This window comes from Hyperolius riggenbachi, chromosome 9 (genome assembly GCF_040937935.1).
Source record: "Hyperolius riggenbachi isolate aHypRig1 chromosome 9, aHypRig1.pri, whole genome shotgun sequence".
Taxonomy (NCBI): Eukaryota; Metazoa; Chordata; class Amphibia; order Anura; family Hyperoliidae; genus Hyperolius; species Hyperolius riggenbachi.
The window spans coordinates 57,784,557-57,805,948 of NC_090654.1; the positions used below are offsets into that span (position 1 = coordinate 57,784,557).

The 21,392-nt window shown below is 42.3% G+C and overlaps 2 protein-coding genes across 4 annotated transcripts in view; one reads left to right on the plus strand and one right to left on the minus strand.

Annotated features, from left to right (window-relative positions):
• The window catches only part of GGA1 (golgi associated, gamma adaptin ear containing, ARF binding protein 1), a 468,858-nt gene that overhangs the window by 14,118 nt on the left and 433,348 nt on the right, over nt 1–21,392 (plus strand). Inside the window, exon 2 of the mRNA XM_068252845.1 lies at nt 9,789–9,988. Within this exon, the coding sequence (XP_068108946.1) occupies nt 9,926–9,988 (63 nt within the window). The 5' untranslated portion in view covers nt 9,789–9,925. The remainder of the gene's footprint in view (nt 1–9,788; nt 9,989–21,392) is intronic.
• Nucleotides 837–21,392, minus strand: part of ARHGAP30 (Rho GTPase activating protein 30) — a 62,074-nt gene continuing 41,518 nt past the window's right edge. For all 3 annotated transcript variants that reach the window (XM_068252842.1, XM_068252843.1, XM_068252844.1), the window contains 9 exons: nt 20,287–20,369; nt 18,574–18,681; nt 15,208–15,335; nt 14,456–14,615; nt 14,036–14,136; nt 11,306–11,374; nt 8,933–9,436; nt 7,819–8,024; nt 837–3,616 (listed from right to left, as the gene is read on the minus strand). In XM_068252842.1, coding sequence (XP_068108943.1) covers nt 1,412–3,616; nt 7,819–8,024; nt 8,933–9,436; nt 11,306–11,374; nt 14,036–14,136; nt 14,456–14,615; nt 15,208–15,335; nt 18,574–18,681; nt 20,287–20,369 — 3,564 coding nt within the window. In that variant the 3' untranslated portion in view covers nt 837–1,411. The remainder of the gene's footprint in view (nt 3,617–7,818; nt 8,025–8,932; nt 9,437–11,305; nt 11,375–14,035; nt 14,137–14,455; nt 14,616–15,207; nt 15,336–18,573; nt 18,682–20,286; nt 20,370–21,392) is intronic.

Here is a 21,392-nt window from a genome sequence, read left to right on the forward strand (position 1 = left end):
CAGCTAAATCTGCTCCTATACTGGTGTCATAAAGAGACCTGTGGCAGTGTGTGCCCCCGTCTAAATCTGCCTCTATACTGGTGTCATAAAGAGCCCTGCGGCAGTGTGTGCCCCCAGCTAAATCTGCTCCTATACTGGTGTCATAAAGAGACCTATGGCAATGTGTGCCCCCAGCTAGAGCTGCTCCTATACTGGTGTCATAAAGAGACCTATGGCAATGTGTGCCCCCAGCTAGAGCTGCTCCTATACTGGTCTCATAAAGCGCCCTGTGGCAGTGTGTGCCCCCGCTATAGCTGCTTCTGTAATTGTGTTATGAAGAGCCCTGCGGCAGTGTGTGCCCCCAGCCAGAGCTGCATCTAACCGTGTCATAAAGCGCCCTGTGGCAGTGTGTGCCCCCGCTGTAGCTGCTTCTGTAATTGTGTTATGAAGAGTCCTGGTGCAGTATGTGCCCCCAGCTAGAGCTGCTTCCATAATGGTGTCTTACAAAGCCCTGTAGCAGTGTGTGCCTCCAGCTAGAGCTGCTTCCATAATGGTGTCTTACAAAGCCCTGTAGCAGTGTGTGCCCCCAGCTAGAGCTGCTTCCATAATGGTGTCTTACAAAGCCCTGTAGCAGTGTGTGCCCCCAGATAGAGCTGTTTCCATAATGGTGTCTTACAAAGCCCTGTAGCAGTGTGTGCCTCCAGCTAGAGCTGCTTCCATAATGGTGTCTTACAAAGCCCTGTAGCAGTGTGTGCCTCCAGCTAGAGCTGCTTCCATAATGGTGTCCTACAAAGCCCTGTAGCAGTGTGTGCATACAGCTGGAGATAAAGCCTATTTAGTAAGAAGGAAGGTGGACATTGTTGGGACATTTCTTTATTAGACTGTACAACTCCTTAGAAGTAAATACATAAAATAATTTGTGCTGACTGTCATTTACATGCTGGATGTTGTAGTCACTCTCAGTGTTGGATAGACTATTTCATCTCCTTCCCATTCTCCATAATATTTTGTCCTGGGTGACACTGCGACATGAGGGCTTTGTACAGTAAATTATATCAGGTTTCATGGATGGATCAGTGCAATATATTTAATGACCACCAGCCAAAGGCTTTGTGCACTGCATAAGGGAACATGATGATTCTGCCACAGCAGTGTTCTCCCCAGGCTCTTTTAGCCGGGTTCTCCAATCGGCTAATTTTGGTGAGCACCCGGCCGTCATCGGCTCACCTCCTCCTCCTCCTCTTCCTATGCTGTCAGCAGAGTTGCACAGAGAAGCACCGCCCCTGCATTCATGCTACCCAGCTGGAAAAAAATTCTGGGAAGAACACTGCACAAGATTATAAACTGATACACTGTAGATAATGTCCAGATATTATTAGTAGCTTGCCTGATGCCTCTGAATGGTCATATTGTCCAGTAGTCACTTAGTGACTCAGAGCAACGATAAACGCTGATGGTGACAAGTGTGCATTTGGTCATCTTCTGCAGACGGTTTGCCTATTCTTGGCATGCTGAGACGGTTCCTCTGGGGAAGTTCCTTTGTGTAAGCTTCAGATTCCTGGCGAAATACAGATTGGTCTCCGTGGGCAGATTGGGTAGTTAGATGTGACCTTAGTTCTGCATCTGTAGCTGACAGAGACATACAACTAAGAGGTCTACTGGCTCGGCTACTGGCTGGCTTTATAGTGAATTTGGGTAAATTAGGTGGATTTTCCAACTTAGAGTCTGTAACCTGAATAGAATCTCCAATGCAATATGTCTGCATCCGTCTAACTGGATTCTGGGGCTGCTGACGCTCTTTGGCGAGAGTCATTGCTGTGTCAAAGGACACGCTGCCTGCAGTTCTCCAACTGCTTCGTCGTTTTGGGGCATAATCGCTGCTTGTCTCGGACTCGGTGGCCTCTGAACGAACATCTTTAGCTGATTTGTGAAACTTTATATCTTTGCCTGTGGAGGGCAAGGAACTAGCATGTAGTTTATTCTTCAAAGCTGGGGGCAGTTTGGCAAACTGAGGTTTGGGAGGTACAACTGGCACTGATCTTGCATGATGTATTTTATTTGTGATGGAAGTCATCTTAATGGCTACACTGCCATCAGAATTAACCCTGGAAGTTTCCATATTCTCTGATGTGGTGGGAGTCTCTATCTCAGACAAACTCTGTTCCATGGAGGAAACATTTTGGATCTGTAGTTTTGATTCATTTGATCCATCATGTTGAGGGATCTGATGATCTGGTAGAAGGATCATTGGTAGTTCATCAGATAATCTGTTCATTTCCATTGGCACTTCATTTTCTATACATAAATAAAGATCAGATAGTGGCATTTCAGTCTGTGGTAGTTGCAGGTTCCCCATTATACATTTGTGGTCTTCCAGATGACTATCTTCATTTTCAAGAAGCTGGTCTTCAGTGGCATTCCCATAGACTTTCAGAGGAAGAGGTTCTGCAAAACCACCCAACAAACTATAATTATCTGAGGAACAGTCTAGCATTTTTGTTGTACAATTAGCTTGTAGATGGGATTCACAATGTAGATGGGAGTTGTTAAGATCTTGAATGCATTCCAATATCTCTTCTAAAGTCGTTGGATGGATTTCAGCGTTGTCCTGTAGTAGAATTATGTCATCTTTGTCATAATGCCCAGGAACCAAAAAGTCCAGACATTTTAAATGGGATTGCTCTACCGTAAGCTCATCTTCTTTAGGCAACTGAGGATCCTGTACATCTGGAAAATCCAAGTTTGTTACAATTGACTTACCTGCCAGAAGTATGTCCTTGTAAAATTCAACATTTTGATTTTCTCCAGAACCTAAGTGATTTATGTTAAACTTGTGTTCCAGAGGGTCATCATTTTCATAATGGTCAGAATCCTGTATATTTGGATAACACATATGCATCATTGTAGCCTCCGACCCCAGCGTATCTCTATCCTCATTTTTTTCACCTCCTTGTACATCTGTATTGACAAGAATTTGTATGTGGACTTTATCCTTGCTACTTTCTGCCTTTTTGCAAACTCCATTATTTGGTAATACTTCTGAAGTTAGAAATGTTACATCATCTTTAACCTTTAGTTTGGTATGTCCATTGCACGAGTCTCCATCAGCTAATGGCTGAGAATCTAAATTCTCTACAATTTCTTTATCATCGATCTGGGTTACATCATGTTCCTCTGTTTTGTCTACAGAATATGTGCTCTCTAATTCAGGTTTATTCGATATATAACATTGTGGATTAGAGTTATTTTCAGTGTCAGTAAGGTTACTGTGTGAGCCATCTACCATATCTTGTTGGCTGATAGATATCTCAGAAGACTTTTGTGTCTCACACAGAGGTTCTCCTGGCTGCTCTAAGTTTAAGGGAAAATTGAAGATTCCACCCTCTGAAGACTCCTTTGTCCCTCCATGTTCTCCTTTTTCAATGATTTCTTCTTTTGGCTCATGTTGCTTATTCAATTCTTCAGACAAGGGACTGAGGTCATCATAAGCACTTAGATATACATCTTCCAAACTATCGTGTGAAGCCCGCCAAGGGTCATCTATGTCCAGGCAGCCTGATGGTGTGAAGTAAACCTGATCTGATTCATCTTCTATGCAGAGGTCATCTGGGGGTGGTTCCACCGAAAACTCCTCCATCTGAAAAGAAAGAACATGTATTACAGTTTAGTACAATAAGTTTATGCAACATTTTTACACTACGGAGAACTTGAGAGAAAGCATTCACAATACTAATTAAGCAAGAACAACTTGAACCAGGGCATCTATGGTTGTGTCAAGACTGACATCTCATATGCGCTACCAACAAAAGTATAAGAACACTCTAGTTTTTCAATTTTTTTTATTGAAATTCAAGCACTTCAGGTCCAATAGGTAGCTTCAAATAGTAGAAAGGTATGTTGTGAAGCGCCAAAGGTTAAATAAAGGGAAAGTTAATGACATACTGCTTTTCTATGGCAATGAAGTACAGTCAAGCTTAGAAAGTTGTTGCTACCAATATCTACAGTTTCACTAACTTTTCCTGATTACGTTCAACCCTATCTGTTTGCATATACTGTAAGTAGAGTTGGAGCACACTGTGGTACCACACCCATTTGAGCCTTGTTTGAATATTATTGCACTGCAAACAAACTGAAAACAACAAGAACAAGGCAATGAACAATAGAAAAGAGACAGACCATCATAACACTTAAAAAAGTGTAAATCTTTGCTACAGAGAAATTGCAAAGAAAGACGAGCTGTCAGTGAGTGCAGTCTCCTTCACCATAAAAAAGGCTCTCAGCAATTGGGGAGACCTCTGGCAGACCCAAAGCCTCAGCAGCATCAGAAAACAAGTTTCTGAGACTCAACAACTTATGTGATAGGTAGCTCATGGGGAAACAGCTTCAAGCAAAGCAAGTGAGAGGGCCCCTGAACTAAAACAGCTAGCACGGCATACTTCAGCGCCATGCAGTACCCACTGGTATGTACCTAGTTGGTCAGAGGTTCATCCTACAGCAAGACAATGACCCTAAAGTCCAACCTATGCCAGAGCTATTTTAAGAGAAAAGAACAAGATGGTAATCTTGCAAACATTTAGTGGCGAGCACAGTCTGTAGGCATAATCATCATCAAGCTGGTTTGGTGTGAAGAGAAGAAAGCAACGCAACCTACAAGTGCCACACATTTATGGCAACTTCTTTAACAGAGTTGAGAAAAACTTTCTGAAGAATATGTGATTTTCATTGTAGAAAGAATACCACTGGCGTGTTCAGTAGTTATATCTACCAAAGGTAGCTACTTTGATCAGTCAAACGTTTACAATACATTTTGGTTTATACATGGATTGCATTATTTTTATTTATTTTTTTTAACTTCAGTTGTTTATTTGTTCTGTGATTTCACTTCAGGGCACAGTGAGACATTGAATGGCTTGAATTTCAATAAAAAAACTGGAAAAATTGGGTTGCTCTAAAATTTTTGACCAGTAGTGTACTTCTGTTCCATAAGCCAAGACTAAGCCACTGAGTGCTTCATTGTCACAGCAAGAAATAGAGGCCTAGCAGGACTCTTGTGTTAACAGGTGTGCTACTCAGAAAAACTCAAAACAAATTTTTGAAGTGTTTTCTGGCAGTTCAAGTAGGCTAGGAATGTCCAACTACAGTTGTTGAAGGCCATATCTGTGCCAGTGTTTAGGATGGACAGAGGCATTAAGAAATTGTTCTGCCTAATGACCCACACCTTTCCTGATTCAATCCCATCAATTAATCTGAGCTGTACCAAAAATGTGTGAGGACCTCAGCCCTTGAGGACTGGAGTTGGACATCCCTGGAGTAGGCTAAAGCAGCGTACACACGCCGGACTTTAGGCAACGACGGGTCCGTCGTTGCCTCCCGCTGGGTGGGCGTGCCAGCGACAGTCCGGCGTGTGTACGCTCTGTCGTCAGACTGATACGGCTGTTTCTGAGCGATCCGCCGGGTGGATCGCTCAGAAACAGCCGTATCAGTCTGACGACAGAGCGTACACACGCCGGACTGTCGCTGGCACGCCCACCCAGCGGGAGGCAACGACGGACCCGTCGTTGCCTAAAGTCCGGCGTGTGTACGGACCTTATGAATGATTATCCAATTAGCAGCTGAGGGAGATGAGGCTTAATAATAGGTGGTGTATCAGACTATTGATTAGTGAGGTGCATGAAGTGTTAATCTAGGGGAGTACCAAAGTCCTGATGGGTGTCCAGGAACTTTGCTGCAATCTTCTGTGAGCTCCTTACTCAGTTCACATTACCAAAAAGGCCAAGAGTGAAGCGGAGAAGGCTACCTTGCCTTGGGCCCAATTGCACTGATCTCTACTTCTGACACTTCATGTGTGCTCAACTGGGATTCCAGCGGTTGTGGGTTTCGAGTACCTCTTGTGCCTGGTGTTATGAACTGGTGGGTCACCCATACACATGGGTCTGTTTGCCACAGCCTTTTACACGTTGGAAGTTTGTAAAAGTACAAGCTAGTTTGTAGAAGAATGAAGGCTGAAGATTAGAAGATCAGAAAAAAAGAAGTTTAAAGGAGAAGAAAAAAGTTTACAGGTGAAGATGCAGGAAGATGATAGAAGTGTACAGAGGAAGATGACATAGCAAGATGGTAGTATGCAGAAGAAAGACACTTACAGAAGACAAGATGGGAATATACAGAGCATACAAATGAAACATTTTACAAATTCTAATAAAAAGTGCAGTATTGGCTTTTATTTCAAATAAACCTTAAAGAGACTCCGTAACAAAAATTGCATCCTGTTTTTTATCATCCTACAAGTTCAAAAAGCTATTCTAATGTGTTCTGGCTTACTACAGCACTTTATACTATCACTGTCTCTGTAATAAATCAATGTATCTTTCCCCTGTCAGACCTGTCGGCCTGTGTCTGGAAGGCTGCCAAGTTCTTCAGTGTTGTGGTTCTGCTATGAACTCCCCCTTCCAGGCCCCTCTATGCACACTGCCTGTGTGTTATTTAGGATTAGAGCAGCTTCTCTCTTCTCTCTTATCTTTTACAAGCTGGATAAATCGTCCTCTGAGCTGGATGGGCTTTCACATACTGAAGAATTACAGACAAGGGCAAAGCTGTTTGCAGGAAGAAACGAGCAGCCTGAAACTTCAGTGCATGAGAACAGGGGGAAAGAAACACACAAATGATCTCTTGAGATTCAAAAGGAATGCTGTATACAGCCTGCTTGTGTATGGATGTATTTTTCTATGTGTGGACATACTGTAAATCAACCTACTTCCTGTTTTGGTGGCCATTTTGTTTGTTTATAAACAAACTTTTTAAAACTGTTTTTAACCACTTTTAATGCGGCGAGGAGCGGCGAAATTGTGTCAGAGGGTAATAGGAGATGTCCCCTAACGCACTGGCATGTTTACTTTTGTGCGATTTTAACAATACAGATTCTCTTTAACTTTTAAACCTTTGTTATAAATAGGTAGGGGGATCAAAATTCCCCCTTTACCTACAGGTGAAACTCGAAAAATGTGAATATTGTGCAAAAGTCTATTGATTTTAGTAATTCAACTTAAAAAGTGAAACTCATTTATGAAATAAACTCATTACATGCAATTTGAGATATTGTAAGCCTTTATTTGTTATAATTTTGATGATTATGGCTTACAGGTTATGAAATCCCCAAAATCAAAATCTCAGACTAATAGAATAGAGTGAAAAGGTTCAATATTCTAGGCTCAGAGTGTCACACTAAATCAGCCAATTAATCCAAAACACCTGCAGAGGGTTCCTATTTCATATATTAGTTTCACCTTTGAAGATGAATTACTGAAATACATGGACTTTTGCACGATATTCAGAGTTTTCGAGTTTCACCTGTATTTACCTCGGAGGATATTTGGGGGGTCCCTAACTATTTAAGGGGAATTCCAGATTGCATCATAACCCCCAGGACCATCCTCCACATGCAGGGGAGTTAACCCCTTGAGACTTGGATAGAGGGGGGTCTAAGTTTTTTTTTGTTTCATTCAAAGAGTAAGCAAAAAACAGACAAGTGGTGCATGCTGCTGTAAACAGCTCCACAAAAGCAATAGACATTGCCCAGTGCCTTGCCCAAACCCATTATTGTAGCCCTAAAAATAGCTTAACATGCCAGGTAAGTTTGAATTTGCACAGGCATCGGAAATGTTAAATTGGTAACTGAATGAGCTGGTAAATTGTATGTAATGCAGGGTGATATGAGGTTTGCATGCAGTAAGTTTGTTATCTCCTGCAATTGAATTGGGTGACCCAGGACCTCCAAGTCCACTCCATTCAGTGATCTGGACAGCAGAGTTAGTACTTTTTTTGGTGTCAGCCATGCATACTTACCGGAATGTTGTGTTCCAAGTCATATGTCAATATTTCACTGTCCACAGAGTATTCCAGTGTCTTGTCCATGGCTTCACCAGCATCTGTGGATTTGGATTCCTCTGGATTGGAGTCTTGATTGTCTAGGAAAGAGAATGTGTCTTGCATCTCTAATAACATTCGATTTGCCTCTGCTTTCTGGTCACAGTCATCTTTTATAGTAGTCTCTGTAGAAATAAGGAAAATTAATGCAGTTAACTAATTTGGATTTTTCAGTACCTGAGAGGCCCTGATTGACTAATGGTGAGGGGTGGAGGCACCCAAAATATGATTGTCAGTTTGAATGTTAATAATTGAAAATAATAAAGACTATAAAAATGAGGTATCCTACCTCTCCAGATGGCACAACCCAGACAAAAAAAGGGTTTTAGATCAGGTCAGATTTAGACCAGGGTGCCCTGGTCTAAAACTGAACTTCTGAAGGCACACATATTGACCTGAGGAAGCGGGCAGAGACCCGTGAAATGCGTTGTCTGTTTTTTTCACGTGCTTGAATAAATCTGACCTGATCTAAAACCCTTTTTTGTCTGGGTTGTGTCATCTGGAGAGGTAGGATACCTTATTTTTTAGTCTTTATTATTGGCTGGCTGCAGCCTCTGCTCTCCCGATTCCCGGGGCGCATGAGTGCCGCTACTCCACCTGTGCTGGAGCCGAACAGGTAAATATTTACATCCCCGCCATTTGGGGAGCTCGATCGCTGCCGCCGTGGGATGGAGGAGGACGGGGGGAAGCCTTGATAGGATCCAGAGGCTTCTCCCTCCAGAGGTGAGTACCCCCCATGGGCATTGTTTTCCGTACAGATCCTCTTTAAACATTAATAATAACATTAATTAATCCCTGCATACTCAAATAGGTACATAATTAATACTTTTTTTTATTTTTATCAATTTAAGAAATGCATTTCCATCTCCCCCAATATTCATTAACACCTTGATGGGCACCTTTAGAAGTTACTGTGGTAAAATTACAGATGTCTTCTATAGAGGACATACCGCTATTCGCAGAGAACTCCATATACGGTATGTCGAAAGCCCACCATATCATTTATACCTCAAGAACCAAGACTTATGATTACCTGTTCGGTCATTGTTCTCCTTCTGGGACACCATAGTGAGCCTAACTTTGTCTGTGTCAGGGCTGCCCATGTAGAGTTGTCCTTCTGGTGAGAAGAGCCTCTCAGAGCTGCGGTGGAGAACTGAATAGCTCAGGCTGGGGCACTCCATCCCTCTGGTCAGGCGAGATAAGTTTGATGTGATGTGGAATGGAAGAGTAACAGAAAAAGGTCCAGAGATGTGAACTCCCACACACTTCTCTGCCCGGTTCCGGTTGTTCTTGGGTGATCTGCCCTGTGGATTTGTCAAAACGGAAGCCCTTCCTGGCTTTGGTGTTGTTGGTTCTGATTTTGCCTGGCCTTCTTCCTCATCATCACCATCATTGACTTCCAATGCTTGGGCTGCCGGATCCACAATGTTATAGCCGGAGTCCGGGTGTTTGGATTCTGTCCCAAGACTTTCTCTCCGAATGGCAAGTTGGTGTTTGGCAGACCTTCTGGTCAGACCTCGTTGTTCCAGATCACTAACTGCCAATGGAAACAAAATACAGCATTAGCAATCTGTGAAAAGTCATTTCAATTTAAAGAGGAACTTTGCCAAAACATAGTAGTGGGGGCCAGGGGGGACAAATCAAGACATTGCAAAGTGAGAAGTTAAAAAAATAGGAGATAGATCAAGAAATGATTGGTACTCGACAAGATGTCCCTGGTGAACTATTAGAAAAAAGAAAAAAAGAAAAATTATTTTGGGGTAAAAGTTATCTTGGCTACTGATTGTAGGGAAGTTCAATTTTGCATCAAAGATCTTCTTTAAAGTGATTTTTATTGTTTGGTGGATACTCGACATTTGAACCACCTGACTGACTCATATCTCTGTTAGGAACTCCAGTGTTGAGATATACACCTGTCACAGCCGCTAAGAGTAGCACCCCCACCCCGATGATGCAGTAGAAGTATTGAGAACATGAAGTGTGCAGAAGCAAACCAAAGATCCACAGTGTGAATAGTGAGCATTGGATGGGAGACATAACCTTTGGAGCCCCAGATAAATATAAGAAACTAGTCCGCCAGCTTCAAACTGTAAGTGTTGCATCATTTTTGTCTGGAGTAATCCTTTAGTTTTTAAAAGTTGACTTTAAATCAACTGCAGTGAATAGAATTCTAATGCTTCACCACTAGAAGCACAATTTTTGTTGAAAATAGTGGATTTTAGAAAATATTTTAGCGTCTGCATTTGTTTTTGTTTTGTTTTACGTTTAGCATTTGCTTTTTTAACTATTTTTAGAGAATATTTGTGCTAAAGGTAGTTAACCATTAGAATTATAATCCGTGCAGTGAATTTAGAGCCACATATTTTGTTATACATTGGTACTCTGTGTACTTATTGATATTTTAATTTAATAAATAAAATGTAATCATTATCAGGGCTGTGGAGTCGGAGTCGAGGAGTCAGAGTAATTTTGGGTACCGGAGTCGGTGGTTTCATAAACTGAGGAGTCAGATGGTTTTTGAACCAAATCCACAGCCTTTGTAAAGATTAGACTAAGGAGTCGAGGAGTCGGAGCAATTTTGGGTACCTGGAGTCCAGGATTTCATAAATTGAGGAGTCGGATGATTTTTGTACTGACTCCACAGCCCTGATCATTATAGTAGTGCAGCTTTTTTTAAATATATATTTGTGTTTTTTAACAAATAGGAGGCATCTAGAAACCTTTTCGCTGCTTTATAAGTGAGGTTGTAATATCCCCCCCCAAAAAAATTGCCAAAAAATAGTTAGTGTCCCAAAAATATATGCAAACACCCTGTTTTCTAAATGTCCCCCAATTTGTTATTTTTTTATCTGGTCTGGGCCCCTTGCCTATAACTGCCGGAACTGTGCAGTGTCAGCAGGATTGTGGATAGGTTTTTTTTTTTTTTACTACAGTAACAAGCTTATCTCAGCAAGCAAATAACAGGAAATTTCCTATTTCAGATAAGATAAGGGTACTATGGCCAGAAGGTAATTGAATTCCCCTCCCCTTGAAGAGTTTATGCAGTGATGTCAGCCTGTTGTCTAGGTGATGTTTGCTGTGGGAGGGACAGTAAGGAAAGGGGAATTAACTCTGAGCTGGGTTGAAAATTTTAAAAAAAAAGAAAATGGCAGAAGTGATGTCACTTTTGGGATCACAGAGAATGGAATCCAGCAGAAATATTCTTTTCTTTTTTTTCCTATCACATTTTTTCCTAAATCGGACAGTGAACACTAAAAACAACAGGATAGGTATGCGACATAATAATTTTTGTAGTGGATGATTTTGTTTTCCGATAATCTATAGTGTTTCATCACACTTTAATATCTGTTCTAGCAGGTGCACAACTGTACATTATTTTGCCTTTTGAGAGGCGTTTGTTCCTCACCATCAGAGACGGAGCTGAGGGAATCCATGCTCTTTGCTGGCCGTAGGTGTAGGCTGCCAGACTTCTCATCTAGAAGGAAGAATCAAGCAGCCTTTTATCTATATTATTATATACTGTAAATGGCTAAAAACACATTTATATTTTACCTTGCTAGCAATGCAGCTAGACTGCATACCTGATAAGCAGCATTTACAGGACTGATTCTCATTATCATTACAGCATGTACCCTTTTATGAAAGGTGTTGTTTGCAGAGTACCCCCTTATTGCAAATAACATTATCTCAAAGTACCCCTTTGATACGTATATATATATATATATATATATTTTTTTTAACAGGAAATGGGGGGGCAGACCTGCGGGAAGGAGGGGACTTTTTCTTCCTCCTCCTCCGCCACCACCAGGCTCCTGTGCTCCCCTGTCTCCGCCACTTAGACCTACAGATCAGCGTGGCAGCAGTTACATCTCAGGAGCCTATAGGCACACATGTCCTGGCACCCTACACTTTGCTCTCCATGAACCTACAAATCCCGCCAAACCGCACTGCAAGTGTGCTGGCTGGCCAGCTGCCACTTCTCCCTTACTTACCTTGCCTGTTATAGATAGCTTAGTATTAGGTAGCCAGAGCTATCCTCTGTATTAAGTAGGTATCCCCAAGTGTTAGGTAGCTAGAGGGTCACTTGGAAAGGGGAGTGAGCCACCTTTCCATCATCAGGCGCCTGTAGGCACGTGCCTACAATGCCTTATGGTGAATCTGGCCCTGGTCTGACCTTACCTATTCCCCCGTTGGTTCCCTCCGGCATTTCGCTACAGCCACTAGGTGTCACTGTCCTCTCTGCTGTCTGCCTCCTCTCCATCTCGGTCGCATGAAGTGCAGAGAAATTCAGACCAAGAGGAGAGCAGAGAGGACAGTGACATCTAGTGGATGCAGCGAGAGACCAGGGGAATCGGTAAGCTCCATCACTGATCTATAGGTGTCAGAGATGTGGGCACAGGAGGGGGGCCCTGGTGGAGAAAGGAAGAAGCCTGGGCCCCCCCTCCCTGCATGGCATAGGGGGTAAGGTGGAAGGGGCCTGATTGTAAGAAGGGGGGCCCACTTAAAAGTTTTGCAGGGAGGTCCCATAGGCATAGTTAAGCCCCACAGCATTCAGAGCATTTATATTTACACATTTCTGATCATAGACAAGTCATTGAACTGCTTGTCATTGTCAAAGCCTTAGACAGGATTCACAAAATCTCATTCCCCTTACCACATGTGAATTTCAAATTAAAACTTACAACCAATTTAAGTTAATGGGCTTGTTCAATGTTAAAGTGACACTGAAGCGAAAATAAACTTATGATATAATTAAGAAATAGAACACTATCTGCAATAGAGCACTATCTGCACAGAGTTTGTATGTTCTCCCCGTGTCTATGTGGGTTTCCTCCGGGCACTCCCACGTCCCAAAAACATACAGAAGTTAATTGCCTTCTCCTTAGACTACAATACATACACTACACGATACATAGACATTTGACTCTGGTAGGGGTTACATTGTGAGCTCCTCTGAGGGACAGTAAGTGACTAGACAATATATTCTGTACAGCGCTTGGGAAGATGTCGGCGCTATATAAATACTAAAGAATAATCATTTCTGTATTTTTCGTTAATACCGTATTAGACTCATTTTTTTCCTCATACAACTTGAGATACGGAAAAATCTACGCAGAGTGTGCAGGGAAGCTACCAGTATATTATATGTGCTCCTGCCACCGCAATTCTCTGCCCCTGGCTCTGGGTCTTGCTAGTGTACGGGGACAGCGTGGGTGGAGCTAGTGGTATGGAGGACCCATTGGCTCTGCATAGCGGTAGGCTGCCAGTGTCCCTGCCTACCGCTGCCACAGAAGAGGAGCGCACTGCCAGGACTCATGGGTTAGAGGCAGTGGCGTAGCTAAGGAGCTGTGGGCCCCGATGCAAGTTTTACAATGGGGCCCCCAAGCACGCTATACATAACAATTGATACGGCGCACCAAAACCTGCCAATGGCAACTACAGTGTCAGAGGTGCAAGAAGGGAATGGGGAACAGATTGTTAATGATTACCGCAATTCAAAGTATCTATGGAAGTGATTATTATGAGCACAGGACCAATAGAGAGCTAACGCTGCAGTTGAGGGAGGGCCCTTCTGGGCCCCTCTGGCCCAAGGGCCCCGATGCGGTCACTACCTCTGCCCCCCCTATTGCTACGCGGAGGATGTAAGAGGACCATACAGGAAGCAGGACCCGGAGCCAGGGGGAGAGGATTGCGGCGGCAGGAGCAGTATGAAAGCATATCAGTGTACTGCAGTGTAGTGTAGAGTAGTTAAGTGCAGTGAAGTGTAGTTTAGTTAAATGCAGTGTAGTGTTAGTGTAGTTAGTGTAGTGTAGTGTATTACTGTGTAGCTTATTTGGTAGGGCAGCAGGAAAAAATGTAGTGTAGTGTGACTGGTACAGGTAATCGGGATTATTGAAGTGTAGCTGGGCACTGTAGTGTGGAGTAGCTTAGAGACAGTTTTTGGGGATAAAAAGTCCATAAGACGTCCCTGCAGTATAGACGCATATAGGTTTAGTTATTTTTTTTTTCTCTGCTTTTTGCCCTCTAAACTTAGGTGCCGTCTTATATGCCAGAGCGTCTTATATTCCAAAAAATATGGTACATTTATCATTCAGACGTATAAAACAGAATGCAAATTATGGAGCAGCCACCAGACCTTTCTCATCCTGTTTGACGGACTTGCGCTTGGAGTCATTATTCGAGCGGCCAAGGTTGAAGATTGATTTCCATTTCTTGGCTTTTAAAGAGCCTTTTCTCCTGAAAAATGTTTCAATCATGATTGTTATTATTATGATTGGTTTATCAAATGATCATTAGTTATTACAGGCACCGATCTGAGAATTATGAAAGATAGTGTAGTGTGTGATGGACCAGCTCGCACCAGCACAGAACAGATTCCTCTTAGTCCTATACAGTAGAAGAATTAACAGCAATAGACATACGGGATGCAGGAGATCTCAGAGTATGGACATTGTGCACATACAGTAGTATTTGCATATCTGAAACACTGAGCATAAAGGAAGATTTGAGAAGATTTGAGGACTGAAGGCTGCAATCTAGAAGTAGGACTTATTACTTGTGTTCGGAGATCTCGATGATAGTGTGGTAAGGTCGCATCTGTGGTGGACCGTCACCATGGTTCAGCATGCTTGGTAAGTTGTATGATAAAGAGCGATAATAATCTTCAGGAACACAGGATGGCCAGTTGGTTACTGCTGATGGGCTGTTCACATTTCCTGGAAATAAACATGGACATTGTCAGCGGAGTGAGGACTGTGGCAAGAAGACACTACAAAGTCCTATGGAATTACAGGAAGCATTGAGAAGGCTCAGAAAAAAATACCTAAAGAGAAACTTTAACCCAGGTTTGAACTTCATCTGAATCAGTAGCTGATACCCCTACCCCACAATAAACCTTTTTCTCAAATAGATCATCTTGGGTGTCTGTATGGCTGATATTGTGATGAAACCCCTCCCACAGTGTGGTGTCAGGACCTAGATTGCATTGTGGGAAATAACGGCTTTTTCCAACTACCAAGCAAGCAGTATCTCCCTCTGTGCAAAGAACTCTCAGTAACAAACATTCCGTACAGATAACCAGACAGAACTAAAGATGTCACCACCAGTGATACATTTCAAAATGTAAATCAGGGAGAGGAAAGATTTTACGATGGGCAAATACTGACTTAATAATCTATAAATTATTTTATTTTAAAATAAGCAATTTTATTTATTGCGCTATTTCTACTACAGTTCCTCTTTCAACTACTTCATATCACAAAAAATAGTCCCCAAAGTGAACCATGATATTGTCACTTTTATACCCACCATCAGAAGATCCGGCTCCAAACAGCTGATCCACGTGGGTCAGGATAAATTCTACCACGATGGACTGGATGCGGACTTCCATGAACGCTGCTGTACCATTAAACCCAGTTGACTCAATGTCTTTGGACCTGCGCAGCAAGGAATAATGCAAGCAATCAGATGGATCTATTCACCATTAAAGGACACCCAGGGTGAAAATAAACAAATGAAATAAACAATTCTATCTATCCTCCTTATCCTAAAAATGACTTTTTAAAATAAGCCACAGTTTTATTTTATATTTAAATCTACTTTTGAAGTTTTTACTGTTTATTGTGTTTGCTCAATGACACATTCATTGACGTATGCCAAATCTATGAACTATTGACCCTTTTTATCTTTTTCCTGCTCTCAGAAGCCATTTTCTGCTAGGAAAGTGTTTCATAGTTGTAATTTCTTATCAGTGAGGGTCACACTGTAGTCTGACCCAGTCCCAGGAACTGCCACTTACATACCTGATGTTTAACTCTTTCAGGCAGAGAAAGAAAAAAAGCAACACAGCATAGTTATTTGTGTGCTAGGCACTGTACATAGACGTGTCTATCTCATGTTACATGTCACCTCGGGTATCCTTTAAGTGATTCTGTCTGTTATGAAGCTATGGTACAAGTAGAGATGATCAATGAGATGCAAATATTTTTGAGTTAATGCAAATGTATGTACATTTTTATGCAAATATATGCAGCTTGAAATTCGACCAATCAATTTAAACCTGGGTGGGACTTGATTGGTCCAGCTTCTAGCTGCGTATATTTGCTTAAAAAACTTCATACATTTGCATAAACTCAGAAGTATTTGCATCTCATTGATCATCCCTTGTTACAAGTGAAGATGATTTCAGAAGGCCTGTATTTATAGCTTCTAAAGCTCTCCTATTGGGATTTGCTGGTCAGGGGCGTAACTATAAATCATGGGGTCCCTCAGCAGAAATGTGATGGGGCCCCTTAATGTCCACAACCCTCCCTTGCCTCCCCTGGGTGACCCTCACAGCCTAAGGGGGCCCATCTTACAAGGCTTATAAGACAAGTGTGGCCATCAGGATCTTCACACCCATAACATGTGTATAGTGATGGTCGTGTCTAGGAGAACTCATGGAGAAGCATGTGATCAGTTTGGTCAGGTGATAGATAGGCAAGTCTCTGATTGGCTAGTCAGGATCATGTGCTAAAGCAGGATGTGATCACAGCAAATCCGAGCTTTGCAAATCTATCATCTGATCAAACAAATCACATGCTTCTCCATGAGTTCTCCTAGCCACGACCATCACTACGACGTGTAGCTACAACAACACCTGATCTGGAGTATCAATGAAAGTGAAGGTTAGTAGTTTGGACTCCCCCACCACCCGCAGTAACATGGGCTGCTCCCCCCAGTTATACCCCTGTTCCTGGTGATGCACTTTCTAGCACTCCTATGGAATATTTTATGCAAGGAAAGCAAATTTGTTGCAGTGGATTCAGCAACCACCACTATCCATGGCTTATGATGCTCAGTAAACATGTCTATAATGCTATTACTAAGCACATTTTTTTAATAGGACAATGTGGTGCAAATAGCAAACCCCTAAATTATTAATCAGCATAATAAAATGACCAATAAGTACATAGCGAGCAAGCACTATCTGGGATTTTTATTATTAAAACCCATAAGTGTAAATTAGATCTTTTGTGGGCATGAGAGTACAGTAGGGATATTTAGCATTAAAGGAATGATTGTGTGGCCTCAGCTGTGACCAGCTGCCTTGGCCGACCACTATCTAGCATGTGTACAAGTCTTGGGATCACTAGAGTTAATACTGGCACAGTGAAGGTACACTTTTCCCACAACAGATACCGAACTGATTTTTTTTTCAAATTCTGTGTTTAAAGAGGAACATTAACCAAGGATTGAACTTCATCACAATCAATATCTGATACCCCCTTTCCCATCTTTACCTTTTCTCTAATAGATCGTCAGGAGGGTCTTTATGGCTGACATAGTGAAACACCTTCCACAGTGTGATGTCATGGCCAGAGTCCTGACAGTTTCCTGGCTGTGAACCTTGTTGCATTGTGGGAAATAACGTCTTTTTCCAACTGCGAAGCAAGCAATGCCTCCCTCTGTGCATAGAACTCTCCGTAAACGAACATTCTGTGCACATCACCTGACAGAACTAAAGATGTCCCCACTTTTGATACATTTCAGAATGTAAATCAGGGAGAGGAACAATTTTGCAATGGGCAAACACTGACTAAATAATCTATAAATGAATATTGTAAACAATGCAATTTTATTCATTACCAGTATGTTATTTTCACTACAGTTCCTCCTTAAAGGGGGCTTGGATGCTCTCCTTGACATCCATGACTATAATTACTAATGCTGGATACACACCATGCGTTTCCGCGTTGAATGCGTCCGTCGATACGCGTCGATTCGATTATTTCCGAGCATTTCCGAACACATTTCAATGATTTTTAGGTCGATTGCCATGTAAAGTATGGCAAATCGACCTAACGATCCATCGAAGCTTGAATCGGACATATCGGAAATAATCAAATCGATGGACGCATCGAACGCAGAAACGCATGGTGTGTATCCAGCTTAAGTAATTCCCTGTGATGTTGATCCAGGGATTTTATCTGATTGCCACCTGGAGTCAGGAAGGATTTTTTTTCTCTTTTAGGGCTGATTGGTCCTGGTTTGTTTTGCCTTCCTCTGGATTAACGTATGTTAACGTATGGAGTTATGTATGGGTGCAGGCTGGTGTTAGTACCATGCTTTCTGGTTGAACTTGATGGTGAAATGTATTTTTTCAACCCAACTAACCAACTGTGTACAGCAAAGTCCCTGTTTTCCCGAACTCGGGCAACTGGAAGTCTCAACTAACCGGCACGCCTAAGGGGATAACATGGACTGTGTTTTTTTTTTTTTTAGGCCATAAAATTATCACCGCTTGTCCAGCTCCATCTTCTAACCTTTCTGTCGCTCCTAACGGCTTTAGATGTCCATGAATGGCTCCCGGTATGTAATGTGACCCAATGTGGGTCAGGTGACATCCCGGGAGCCGTGCACGAAGGATGCCGGAAAGCCGCCAGGAGCAACAGGAAAGGTAGAAGACAGCGCTGGACACTCGGTGAGTATTTTAAGGGGGGGTTTTGCTTTTTTTGACCGGCAAGGCCATGTTTCCGGCACCAGGTGATGTCCACTGGTGCCCGATACCGGCAGGTATTTTGCTGTTACTCCGTTCCACACAAAGCTTGTTTTCCAGAATCCAGGGGCTGAAGTTTGGAGAAGTTGTGAAGGTTGGATGGTACGCTGGAAAGGAAGCACATTGCTACCTCATACCTCAATAAATTTGGTGCCCAGACGATGGCCAGGTTTCTGGCATGCATGTTTGTTTGTGCGCTGAATGAGGCCATGTGGATCAAGTGTTTCATGAGATACTCCAAAGTCCTGTCCGAGACACAAAACAATGCAGTTGTTAAAAGAAAACAAAAGAGTTGTGATTCTGATAAGATTTCCCATCATGCTTTGTCTGTGATTATATTAATTGCAGAGGAAACTACATTCTCAGTACAGTGTGGCTAATCTATTGCTCAATTGAAGTATGTCTCAAAGTGGACCTGAATTCATACACAGGGCACAAAGAAAACACAGAGGAATCCACCCTGCTTGTATTTTGAGAGTTTAGCTTGTCTAATTCCACCTAATCACTACTGTAATTTGATCTCTCAGCCGTGTCAGCACAGGAATCTTGGCATTCCTCAACAGAGCAGCTAATCTGTAAACACACTTGTAGTCTATGTTCACATTATAAATCACAAGCGCTGAGCGTTTTTGTGTGCAAATTTTTCAAGCAATTCACGGCGTTTTCTGAGTGTTGGGCGATTTTGTGTAAGCGCTTTTCTAAGCGCTTTTGATGAGCGATCGAGATTTTCACGTCCTGATGTCAGTCAGGAAGTGAACTCTTCTACCCGGAAAAGAATAAATACAATCTATTTATTTTGAAAAACACTCGGGAAATCGCTATACAAAGCGCTTTTTCAAGCGCTTGGCGATTTCCCTATACCTTCCATTGAGCCAAAGCGCTCAGAAAATGGTACAGGCAGCACTTTTGGAAGCAGAACGCAATCGAACCACTCATATGTGAACACTCTCATAGGGAATCATTGCACAAATGCTTTTAGGGCGATCTCTAATATCGCCAGTGCTTAAAAAAATACACAGGCACTCATAGGGCTCGATTCACAAAAGCGTGATAACAGCAGTTATCACGCGATCTGCCGCACGCCGTGGTTTGCGTGCGTAAAGCATTACGTCACGTGATAAACTAACATTTGTGCGCGATCACGCCCGTTTTTCAAGCGCAAACGTTTGTTTATCACGTGAAATAATCCTTTACGCACGAAAAGCGCCGCGTGCGGCAGATCACGTGATAACTGCTGTGATAGCAGTTATCACGCTTTTGTGAATTTACTTCATAGTGTGAGCAAGCCCTTATATTAGTCACAAGTGTGGGTTACCTCACAGGCAGCCACTGTATACGCGGGTGGGGAGCATTAGGACCTGACCCCACTCAGGTTAAGAAATCGCTCTGTGTAGATAGGAGATAAGGGGTAACACCCCTCCACCAGGGCGGACTCCAGAATGTAGCAAGGATGGAACAGAGGCGCCAATAACAGGATAAAAAATTGTTTTGAGGAGATAGTGGTGGACTTACCTCCCCAGTAAGCAGACACTGAATTGGGTGATTCCACCAGTGTGAGCCTCGGCCCCCAGAGCAACACCAGTCCACTTAGGCCCTTATTCAATTCACTTTTTCTCCTAGATTTTCTCTTCGGGTGATGCGGCCGCAATTTTAATTATATACTCTTATGCAAAATTACAGTAAAAAAATATTCTTTTTAAAAAAAAAAAAAAGATGTTTTCTTCTTCCTACACAATTTCCTGAATCTGTTTATACAATCAGGTATGGACATTAACCACAAAGATTTAGTGGACTGGATTTGTTACGGTGATAATAAATGGCATCAGTGTGGGGTGGGGGAGGGTCTGTACCTGTAATGGGGGAGAGGAAGCTCCTTCAGCACATCCCGTATCTTTATCAGACGCTGTTCCTCCAGCTGTATGGCCACCGCATCCTTTAGTAGAAGAGACATTTACAATGAATGCTCATCCACAGACATCTGTGTCTTATCATTGATGTTGGAATGGAAGGGAATTACACTTGGGGCTGATTCACTAATGCTGGGAATACACAGTTCGTTTTGTAACTGATTAGATGGTTCGATAGATAATTTCCAACATGTCTGATGTCCCTTACGATTCTTTAGCTGCTTGTTTTCTGATAGAAGTGAACGGAAAAAGATAACAAAAACAAGCAGAAGATAAGAGAATCGAGCGGCAAAAACGAACCGCGCATTCCCAGCATTAGTCAAATAGCATTGCCTTATCAGAAATAACACGCCTTATCAGAATAGCATAGCAAACTTTTGCCTGCTAATTGGCAATGGCACTGGTCCTGCCCTGAGCCCCTCGCTATGCTACTCTGATAAGGCGCGTTAACTTTGATAAGGTGTGCTAACTTTGATAAAGCATGCTATTTGTCTTAGTGAATCAAGCTCTTGGTGTGTAATAAAAGGACGCCTGGAAATGTGGGCGCCCAGATAAGCTGATAGCAGAATATCGATAAGTTTTCCATTATTCTACAATTAAAGGACACCCGAGGTGGAAATAAAATAATGAAATAAACAATTGCATCTATCCTCCTTCTCCTAAAAATGACTTTTTAAGATATTCCACATTTTTATTTTTTATTTCAATCTACTTTTTAAGTTTTTATTGTGTTATTGTTTTTGCTCAATGACACATTTGAAATGACTCATTGAAGTGTGCCAGAGCTAAAATCTATTAACTATTGACCATTTTTTTTATCTCTTTCCTGCTCTCAGAAGCCATTTTCTGCTAGGAAATTGTTTTATAGTGGTCCTTTCTTATCAGTGAGGGTCACACTGTAACCTGACCCAGTCCTGACTCAGACAGGAACTGCCACTTACATACCTGATGTTTAACTCTTTCAGGCAGAGAAAGAAAAAAGGAACACAGCATAGTTATTTGTGTGTTAGGCACGGTACATACACATGTCTATCTCATCATGTCACCTC